The sequence below is a fragment of the Vigna angularis genome, chromosome 6, assembly GCF_016808095.1.
Source record: "Vigna angularis cultivar LongXiaoDou No.4 chromosome 6, ASM1680809v1, whole genome shotgun sequence".
NCBI classification, from domain to species: domain Eukaryota; kingdom Viridiplantae; phylum Streptophyta; class Magnoliopsida; order Fabales; family Fabaceae; genus Vigna; species Vigna angularis.
In genome coordinates, this window is record NC_068975.1 from 35182229 (window position 1) to 35194204 (window position 11976).

The following is an 11976-nucleotide window of genomic DNA, read 5'->3' on the forward strand; positions in this document are numbered from 1 at the left end:
AGAGAGCAGATGAAATATATTTATATACTGTTACCATTTTCTAATCAATAGCATAAACAAAACGATAGTAAACTTCTCTAACTCTTTTTAATCACGTCCATTCATGGCAGACAAATATAATTAATTTAATTTATAAATGTATATGGTAACAATTTTGAACAATATAGTGCTTATATACTGAGTTTTTTTTTTCTTCAACAGGTGTTTCTTTTCCTATATTTTTTTAAACATTTTACCACTTTTAATTTATTTATTTTTAGTTTTAACTTAAATATCACTAACTTTTTACATAGTAAACTATCAGTAATTAAAAACATTATCTATATGATAATATAATTTTTTACTGTAAATATTAAATATGATTTATATGTTTATAAACAGAAACATAAAATAATAAAATAATTAATAAACCGCCTTTTCTCTCTCGACAGACATGAATTAAACATGTTAAATAATAATAATAAGAAAACAAGGAGGTGTGCGTTGTCTGTTACAATATTATTAACAACAACAAAAATTGATTCATTGTGTTGTTGAAACCATTGTCTATATTAGAATTCCAAACTTTTATATATATATATATATATATATATATATATATATATATATATATATATATATATATATATATACCGTGGTCAATAAAAGAATACCTAATAAATATACAAAACGTCAAAATAGAAAGTTATTGCTATTTATGTACTCTTTTTTAAGTTTCTATACCTTTCTCACCCATTTGTCTTTCATATTCAATGCCAATAATTGCTTTAAAAAATTGCCCTATACTTGACTAAACTATACATAACCAGAACCAATTTTTTAATCAATAAAAAAAGCTTAATTGTACTTTTGGGAGAGGTCTAGTGTCAAGTACTTTTAAATAGCTATCTAATCCAACCCTATAAGAAAAGTTATCTTCAATCCAATGTTTTAAAATATTTATTTTAAAAATAATTTAACCAAATCACGTCTTTCATTTTTTTATAAGTTTGAAATTGGTTTCTTAAATTTAGTTAAAGAAAAACTGGTGGCCCAGCAGGAAAAGAAACGACCCACAACTTGAGGCCCAGTAACGTGAGACGAAAATCTCACTGGAAGCTTTTGATGGTCAGAGGTTTGGTGAGAAGGTGTTAGTGAGCCAGCTGCGAAAAGAAGAGAGAAGTGGGATCTCCATGTTCGTCCAGCAAGAGCACCGCGACGGTGGTGGATCGGAAGGAGGACGACGGGAGAAACAACCCGCGACAGAGGTAAGCCTCTTAAACTGAACAGGGATAAGAGAGAAGAGAGAAATCGTATATTATATGAATATGTGTGTTATATTATTACAGATGCTGGAAACCTTTATATATGGTTCCGGTAAGGCAGCAAAAGCTGTCAAACTAACAAACTAACAAAACCCCTAAATTAGAAAACCTAGAAAACGAAAATACTGTTTACAGGAACAGTAAACCAAAACAGAAACATCGAATACATTCAATAGCCTCCCCTCAAGCTGGATGGTGGATATTTATCATTCCAAGCTTGGGAATAATAGATTTGAACCTAGTCCGGTGAGGAAACTTAGTAAATATATCTGCGAGTTGCCCTTCTGATCGAATGGGAAGCAAATGTAGGAGCTTGGCTTGTATTTTCTCACGAACAACGTGACAATCCAACTCTATGTGCTTGGTTCGCTCATGATAGCTTTGATTGTGGGCAATATGCCTTGCTGAGTTGTTGTCACAATAAAGGACAGCAGTAGCTGTTGGCTCAATGTGTAAATCTTGAAGAAGATAGTGCAACCACTGCATCTCACACACTGTAGCTGCAAGAGCTCTGTATTCAGCCTCCGTGGAAGACCTTGACACCGTACTCTGTTTCTTTGACCTCCATGAGATAAGAGAGTTGCCTAAGAAAATACAGTATCCAGTAGTAGACCTTCTTGTATTAGGACATGTGGCCCAATCTGAATCACTGAAACCCTTTATCTGAGGATTAGAATCAGCAGCAAAGAAAAGTCCTTCAACTGGACTTGATTTGACATACCTAAGTACATGTTGTAAGGCTTGATAGTGGTGCTTAGTTGGTTCCTGCATGAACTGACTTAAAAGATTGACAGTAAAGCATAAATCAGGCCTAGTGTTAGTAAGATAGAATAATTTTCCTATTAATCTCCTATAATCACTAGGATTCTCCATATAATCCTCTGTTTTGTATAGACTGCTAGTATTGCTCAAATAGGGTGTAGAACTAGGTTTACTCCCTAGCATTCCTGTTTCTTCTAGGATATCCAAGGCATATTTCCTTTGGCACAAGTGTATCCCTTTCTTCGATCTAGCCACTTCAAACCCAAGAAAATACTTGAGTTCTCCTAAATCTTTAATCTGAAATTGATTATCCAAAAGAGTTTTTATGAGATTAATTTCTTTCATTGAATTCCCTGTCAAGACAATGTCATCAACATATATAAGTAAGGCTGTGAAATCCGAAGGGGTTCTTTTAACAAATAGGGAATGATCAGATTTAGATTGGGTATATCCTGAAGAAATAAGAAATGATGAAAGCTTGTCAAACCATTGTCTGCTAGCTTGTTTCGGCCCATATAAGGATTTGGTTAGTTTACAGACCAGTCCTTTATTATCAACATTTAATCCTGGAGGAAGATCCATATAAACATCTTCATTCAAATCTCCATGAAGGAAGGCATTGTCCACATCAAGTTGGTGTAGGAACCAGCTTTTAGAGGCTGCAAGAGCCAACAAAAGTCTAACAGAAGTGAGTTTAGCAACTGGGGAAAAAGTATCCAAAAAATCTATTCCCTCTTGTTGAGTGTAGCCTTTGGCTACCAATCTGGCTTTATATCTCTCAACTGTGCCATCAGCTTTATGCTTCACCTTATAGACCCATCTGCATCCGATAGATCTCTTTCCTGGAGGAAGTTGGGTCAAATACCAGGTTTTATTCATCTGCAGAGCATGTATTTCCTTCCTCATAGCATCAACCCATTCAGGGCTGTTCTTAGCTTCTTCATAGGAATTGGGCTCTTTATTCACAGTTATAGCAAGAGTGTATTTCAAATGCTTATCTGAAAGGGATTTATAAGACAAAAAAATTTTAATGGGATAGGGAGTAATCAAACCATTTTTGGCACACAGCTGAGTGGATGGAGATTGATCACTTTGTTGTATGTAATCCTTTAAGTATTCTGGAGTCCTTCTCATTCTGCTGGGTTTTCTCTGTGCATTTCCAAGTTCTTGATCTATAGGATTGACATTCTCGGTGGCAGCTTCCTCTTCAGTAAATCTCTCATTAGTAGAACTGTTCTGAATAGGATTTAAGTTGTTTCTTCTCTCATTCTCAGCAGAACCCTGTTCATGGCTGCAAGTAATGTCATCAAGAAAAAATATGTCTTGTTTATCTTTATCATGATTACTTCTTCCTGCTTGTTTGTCTTTATATGGGAAAATATTTTCATAGAAGATAACATTCCTACTTATGAATATTTCTCTACTATTGATGTCAAGAACTATATATCCTTTTATCCCACTCTTGTATCCTAGAAAAATACCCCTTCTAGCTCTAGGATCGAGCTTACTTCTGTTACCTTCTAAGGTAGATGCAAAACATAGACAACCAAAAAACTTTAAGTCAAGATAGGTGGGTGAGTCACCGTGTAAGAGTTCATAAGGGGTTTTGTCTTTAATGATAGGAGAGGGAAGTCTATTGATCAGATAAACAGCTTGTGATAGAGCATAGGACCAATATATGTGAGGGATATTAGATTGGAAAATCAAGCTGCGGGTTACATTCAATATATGTTGGTGTTTCCTTTCCACAACAGAATTTTGTTGTGGAGTCTCAACACAACTTCTTTGATGTTCAATTCCATAAGAATTATAGACACTAGAGCAATTAAATTCAGGTCCATTATCGGTTCTTATCACTTTAATAGCCTTATTATGTTGTGTCTTAACCTTAGCAATAAAGCTCTGCAGCAGTTCTCTAGTTTGGCCCTTATTTTGCATAAGAAAAATCCATGTATGCCTACTGTAGTCATCAACAACAGTTAAAAAATACCTATGACCATGTACAGAGGGGGTAGATATGGGACCCCAAATATCACAGTGAATCATGTCAAAACAGTCATTAGATAAAGAAGTGCTTTTAGGAAAAGGCAATTTGCGTTGTTTGGCAAAGTGACAGATATCACAAGCATCATTATCATTAGCAGTCTGAATATAAGGGAAAACTTTACACATCTTATCAAGAGTTTTATGTCCAGGATGACCAAGTCTAAAGTGTCAAATATTTACATTGTCATGTTCATACGAAAAGGTAAAACTAGGAGCTAAATTCCTTCCAAAAGATTGTAAATGGTAGAGTCCCTTGCACACACTAGCATACCCAATCATCCTCAATGTTGAGTTGTCCTGAATTTCACACATCTTAGAAGAGAAAGTTAGTGTACAGTTTATATCCCTAGTGAGACTTTGAACATATATGAGATTAAAGGTGAATTCTGGTATATATAAAACGTTAAAAATCACAAATTCTTTAGAGAAATGTATGGTTCCAGCATAGTGAGCAGTGACAGTAGAACTATTGAGTAATTTCACTGATATAGGACTGATTTTATAGAAAATTGTAAACTGGTTTTTATCATGGGTCACATGATCTGTTGCCCCTGTGTCTATGATCCATGAAAATATACCTGGTGCATTCTCTGTGTTGTCTTTCTGGATTTGACTGATGCTGTGAGATGGGGTGTCAACTTTCTCCAGCATCTGTAGTATCTTTTGCATCTGTTCATGAGTGAAAGAACTTTGAGTGACACTTTGCTGACTTGTCTGTACTCCAGTAGATGTTGAACAAACATTAGCTGTCCCCCATTCACTCTGTCCAGTGTTGTTTTCATTACTGTTGTCATTTTTTTTGTACCAAGGTGGGTATCCATGCTTGGAATAACATTCATCAATGGTGTGGTTCATCTTATGACAGTAGGAACACTGTTTTCCGTAGTTGGGGTTTCTCCCTCTCCCTCTTCCTTGATTTCTAGGAGGATTTCCACGTCCATAAGTCTTCCAGCCTTGATTGTTCTTCCATTGATTTTGCTTTTCAGTGGCACTTGCAAGAATCTTGCTGTCATTCTGATTAGAAGCATTTTTCCCTTGTCTTTCTTGTTGTATGATGAGAGAAAAGACACGATTAATGTTGGGTAGAGGCTCCATAAGCAATATCTGGGTTTTAACAGTATCATAGCATTCATTTAGGCCCTTTAGGAAACATATGACATGCTCCATGTCCCTGTATTTCTGTGATGCTTTGGACAGATCACATCTGCATGGAATTTTGCAACTGCAAATGGGAATAGGTCTTTGAAATTCAAGTTCTTCCCACAAGATTTTCAAATCTGTAAAATACTGGGTCACACTCCTTTCACCTTGCTTGATGGAGTGAATTTCTTGGAGTAAATCTGAGAATTTGAAGTGATCTCCTTTAGAAAATCTTTCCTTCAATTCTTCCCACAGTTCTTGTGCATTCTCTACATATATCACACTCTCAGCTATTTGGGGTGAGAGGGTTTTAATGATCCAAGATAACACCATCATGTTGTTTCTTTCCCAAGAATCAAACAGACTATCACTTCTTTCGGGTCTTGTGATGCCTCCATCTATGAATTTCAGTTTGTTCTTGGATAAGAGAGCCCTTCTCATGTTTCTACTCCAAGAAGTATAGTTGGTTTCATTCAGGACCTGAGATATGAGGGAGGTGCCTGGGTTCTCCCCTGGGTGTAAGTAGTAGGGACTGACTGGGTTATTGGTCTGGTCCAGTTTCTCCATTGTTAGCAAGAAAATTTCAAAGAACCAAAGAAAGATCAAGAAGATGAAGGATGTGCAGCGGAATCAGTGGCAGAACAGGTCCAAGACCTGCTCTGGTACCATAAAGAAAAACTGGTGGCCTAGCAGGAAAAGAAACGGCCCACAACTTGAGGCCCAGTAACGTGAGACGAAAATCTCACTGGAAGCTTTTGATGGTCAGAGGTTTGGTGAGAAGGTGTTAGTGAGCCAGCTGCGAAAAGAAGAGAGAAGTGGGATCTCCATGTTCGTCCAGCAAGAGCACCGCGACGGTGGTGGATCGGAAGGAGGACGACGGGAGAAACAACCCGCGACAAAGGTAAGCCTCTTAAACTGAACAGGGATAAGAGAGAAGAGAGAAATCGTATATTATATGAATATGTGTGTTATATTATTACAGATGCTGGAAACCTTTATATATGGTTCCGGTAAGGCAGCAAAAGCTGTCAAACTAACAAACTAACAAAACCCCCAAATTAGAAAACCTAGAAAACGAAAATACTGTTTACAGGAACAGTAAACCAAAACAGAAACATCGAATACATTCAATATTAGTTAAAGTCAATTTTAAAATTGAATCAGTTGCTGAGTGGTTAAAAAATATTATAATTATTATAAAAACATACTAGGTGAGAAATTGATCTCAATTATTATGAAAACAAATTTAAACGTATTAAAAAAACTTTATCTCCAATTAGATTTAAAAAATAATAATTTTGATTTTCTTAAATTTAAAATAAATTTATTTTCAGATATAAATTGAATTGAATTTTTAGGTATAAGATAGCATTAAGAAATGAATGAAATTAGGTATATATATACATATCATAGAGGTACATTGGTGCACGCTACATGTTGTCCTATGGTGGTTTGGGATGTGTATGGTGTGTTGGCACTGTCAGAGTATGTATGGTGTTTGAAGTTTGATAGATAGATACATGGATGGAATCTAACATAAGAATGTCTCTATTGAAATTGTTAGGTTTTTTATTCGTTATGAGAAAGCGAGTGAGAGAGGGAGACCGTGTAAGTTTAAGGCTGTGTTAATAAAGCACTGTTCAAGAGTATTAGAGAGTATAATTTTAACAAATTAAAAAATATTTTAATTAATAAAATTATATTATTATTATTTATTTATTATTAATATTGATATTAATATTTATTGTTATTATTATTTATTATAAAGTATAATAAAAACTAATCATATAAACATATAATATATGTATATTTATCATTTCTTCGAAAATCCGCATGAATGCGAAGAATGTTTCAAAAGAAAAATAGTCTCGTTTTATGTCTTTTTCTCACGTTGAATTTTGAATTTCTTTTACAAATTTTCGCTCCGTGTGTTTCCATCACCGAAAAAAACAACACCATCAATTAATATATATTTAGTGAAAATAAAATTAATATTTATATAATATATATGATGTGATAAGAAAAATGAAATAATAAATATAGATAAAATGAAAAAAGTCATTATTCAATTTAATTTAAAGATAAAGTAATAGTTTATTCAATTATTTTACAATGTCCAAGTGGGAACTGGCCAGTTAAAATGGAAGTACAATTTTAGGTAATTTTTTTAATGTATTTTATAAGACATGTATTAACTCTAAAAACGTATTTAGGATCAAACTTCTTTGATATCTAATATATAAGATTTATTTTTACAAGATGTTGCACTAAAACACATTCTTTTAAACAAAAACTTTCAAAATCTTAGAAAAAAAACTTGTTTATAACAGCTGTAAGAAAATATTTTTTTTATAACCTCATTCTAAATATTAAAATGTGAATGTTTTGTGAGAACAACAAAAGGTTACATATTTAATAATAAGATTTATCATCACACAAAATTGAATGAAATCTTATAAAACAATACACAACACAGCAAAATCTTATTTATTATTATTTCATGGGTACGAGAATCAGATCAGTCTAAAAATTCTCATAAGCAAAAGGAATTATAAATCGGAATATACAATTTGGACACAACTTTTTGGTATTTGTTTTTTTAAATTTTCAACAACCATTAGAGTAGTATATTGAAAAATTCCAATTAAAATAATATGAAAATATTTAAAAAATCGAGGTTTCCGAAATTCAAATTAAAACACCTTCATTTGGATGAAAATAATTGCAACAATAGTATATATAAGCCGTTTTCACGAGTTCAATAATTCAAGAACATATCCATTTTCAATAGCAATTTCTGTCGGGCTAGAAGGTGTAATTTGTTTGGTGCACTTGTATCTGCATAAGGAAAGAGTCAAACATAATTAAGAATGCCAATTATGTCACCATTGTTTACAATCTCTTGCTTCAATGAGATCCAGAAGATATATTATGTACTGTTTGGTGTAAGATAACGTATTAAGTAATTGGATAATGATATTTTTAGCACAATATTTTAATATTATTTATTTGTTATTTTGTGATTGATCCTTGATATTTATAATTATTATTATTAATTGTGAAGTAATTTTTGATCAATTACATAATGACACGTAAATAATATTAAAATGTTGTCAAAAAAATACTGTAAAAGTATCATTATTCACCAAAAACAAAAATTTACAGTGTTTTAATTTCGTTAGCTATGGTAAAATGAAAGAAAACTGAATAAAACAAAGGGTTCTGATACATATATCCATTCACAGGTGCCCACGGTTCTAATCATTTCAATTTTTTTTAGGTCTTTTAATATTTTTATTAGGATGAAGGATGGTTGTTTTAATCTGAGCTTGCAATGATATTATTAAAATAATAAATGATTGCTTTTTATAATCAAAACCCAATGTCATATTTATTCTAAGTCTGGATAGTTTAGGTTTTCTTATGCTAAAATGTTTAATTTGATTTATATTATCTATATGACTCTTATGAAACATATTTTAACATATATTCAAATAATATTTTAATTTGTTTGTGTTTTCTTCTTTACTACAATCATAGGTGGATATAAGCATAAAAAATAAGATTTCACTGGAACAAGTATTAGATGGAAGAGCAATTGATGTGTAACACTCTTTGATAGTTATATTGTTTATAGTTTTGGTATAGCTATTTTATATATAAAGTGAGCTTTTACAGTTCTTTTTCAATGACTATAAATCTTATTTTATTTTTCAATTTTGTCAACTGTTATTATTAATATTGAACTTGTGATAACTCTTTTATATAGTTTACTATTATATTTTTAGGATGTTACAAAAATAATTAATTTTATTTAATCTTGATATCTTTTAAAGAGAAAATGGTGATGAATATCTAAAATTAAAAAAAAAACAATACTACATATATAATTATTAACCCAAATAATATTATTTGAATATACTCATAGTTAAAATAAGACACATATAACTAAAATAAATTATAAATAAAAATATAATTAAACATCATTAACTTTTTTTATTCCTTGGAACAAAGATACCATAAGATATTTTCCAGAGAAAGGAACACTGTAACAGTATGCAACATTAAAGATATCTCATTTCTTTAATATTTTCAAATTGAGATCAATTATAATTTAAATACACTTTATTTCCTACTTCATCCTCATAATATTATATATATATATATATATATATATATATATATATATATATAAATGGATCCAATTATACAAAGGATTAACATCACTCTTTACCACAATGGATTAATAGGTCTTTCAACTTTATATACTGCTTTACTTTATCATTTCCATCTAATGTGAGACTTAGACTTACACTTGGATTTTCAACATAATGACAATTATGAATAAAATTCACACTTTTATTTTTTTTATTGATAAAATCATATATATTATGTAATATATATTGAAAAAATAATTGCATAACATAGCTTAGGTGCAGAGTTTAGTGAAATATTCCAAACTCAAAAGTTTAATTTTTCAGACTTTGGCTTAAAGTTCAAAATAGAAGCTTTACTTGTAAAAGTATCGGATTTAGATAATTTAGGTTTATAAAGTATTATAGTATCATAAAGTTTGAAATAAAGAAGAAGGTAGAGAAAATAAATAAAAGGTCTTAAAATTAAATTAAAATCAAAACTGTTTTTGTAAAATTTATTTTTAATATTCCATTTTATCCATTTTTCTATTTAAAAAGAGAAATTTTAAATAATTTAGAAAAAAATGATTACAATGTGTGATTCACTTGATATGAAATCCTCCATTAACATATAATGATTTTTTTACGGAATAAAAACCTTAAAGAAACATAGAATAAAAGTGCATGAAAAAACAAAATTAGTTAATTTACTTAAAAATATCAAAAATATTATAATTTTAATAGGAGTGTACATACTACCGATTAAAATTTTTCCAACAATACAATAATTTCCAAAGAATATCAGTGATTTAAAAAAATAAGTGTGTAAAAAGAAGGATTAAAGTACGTAGTTCAACATAAAATTAAATTACATTAATATAATCTTATTTCATATATTAGTTTTATAAAATTAATTTAACTTTAAATATTATTTTCTTAAAATAATATTTAAATATATATAGTTTGATAATTTTATTATAAAATTAAGTATTAAATTGTTCATATTAAAAAAAAAATGTAAAGCAAAAGTAAAAGCCACATATTTTATGTATAGAAGGTCTCATAGGTTTTTTATATAAATAATTGGGTTAAATATGTTTTTAGTCCCAAAACTATTGGCCGTTTTTGGTTTTCGTCCCTCTTTCAAAGTAAGGTACAATTTGGTCCTCATTCTTTTCGAAACGTTCGTTTTAGTCCTCGAAAACTAAACACTGTTTAAAAATTTGGTCCTCATTTAGCAACAAATGAGGACTAAAACCAAAATTCCGAGGACTAAAACGAACGTTTCGAAAAGAATGAGGACCAAATTGTACCTTACTTTGAAAGAGGGACGAAAACTAGAAACGACCAATAGTTTAGGGACTAAAAAGATATTTAACCCTAAATAATTCATACTTTAAACATGTTGTACTTGTACTTTAAATATGTTCATCTTGAGTGAGTGTTTTATATATAACTTCAGATGTTATTTTCACCACATTAAAACGGAGGAAGTGAAATTAAATCATAAAATATGGAATTAGTGAACAAATTACATTATTAAAATAACAATTGAACCATTAATTATCAAAACAAAATGATTGAAAATTTTAAAGAAAAAGAAAAAATTGGCCATTAAACTTCACACGGAATCTTTATATATATATATATATATATATATACGGGGTTTGCTAACGCGCGTACGCCTGTTTTTCAGTTGATACACCCTTAAGGTTAAGGGTATTTTAATAATTTTCATTCTCAAAACTTAAAAAAAAAAAAAAAAAAACTCAAATCCTTACTCACCTTTCTCATTCCTCTCAATCCTTTTTCTTTCATCTCTCTCACTCCAACCTTTTCTCTGTCGTCCATACTGTAGCCCCAATTGAAAAAATCAGAAACACTTGCCTTTAAACAATTTGCCTTTGTAAAGAGTTGGGTCATTGACATATTCACCTTCAGGCAAAGGTTCATTCAAGATCTCTTCAATTTCACCATCTTCACTAACCTCTCTAATTTCATCATCTGCATATGTTGAATCATCATCTCTAAAAGAACCCTCCAGGCCAATTACCAATTCTTTCGGATGTCACTATGCTTGTGAAAATTAAATAAAATTATATACCACAAAAATTATAAAATGAAAACTCATTATAAAGTCATTTTTTGTAAGAAATTGTTTAACAACGAGTGTTTCTAATTTTTTCCAGGCCAATTACCAATTTGTTTGATGTCATTATGGTTGTGAAAATTAGGTAAAATTAGATAAAACAAAAATTATAAAATAAAAATTCATTATAAAATCATTTTTTTTGTAAGAAATTGTTTAATAGAGAGTATTTCTAATTTTTTCCAGGTCAATTACCAATTCCTTTATGTTTGTGAAAATTGGATAAAATTAGATAAGACAAAAATTATAAGATGAAAACTCATTATAAAATCATTTTTTTGTAAGATTCTTTAACGGCAAGTGTTTCTGATTTTTTCAATTGGGGCTACAGTAAGGATGACAGAGAAAAAATTGGAGTGAGAAAGATGAAAGGGAAAGGGTTGAGAGGAATAAGACATGTGAGTAAGGGTTTCGGGGGTTTCTCTTTCTTTTTTTAGTT

The 11976-nt window shown here is 30.6% G+C and overlaps 1 protein-coding gene across 1 annotated transcript; it reads right to left on the minus strand.

Annotated features, from left to right (window-relative positions):
- Positions 1–1487: 1487 nt before the first annotated feature.
- On the minus strand, positions 1488–2648 carry LOC128197565 (uncharacterized mitochondrial protein AtMg00810-like). Its single transcript, XM_052879636.1, has one exon. The coding sequence runs from the start codon at positions 2646–2648 to the stop codon at positions 1488–1490; it is 1161 nt and encodes a 386-aa protein (XP_052735596.1).
- Positions 2649–11976: the final 9328 nt, after the last annotated feature.

Bases quoted from the DNA above. Each gene is read 5' to 3' on its own strand.
- LOC128197565 (XM_052879636.1), bottom strand. From the start codon at position 2,648: ATGGATCTTCCTCCAGGATTAAATGTTGATAATAAAGGACTGGTCTGT.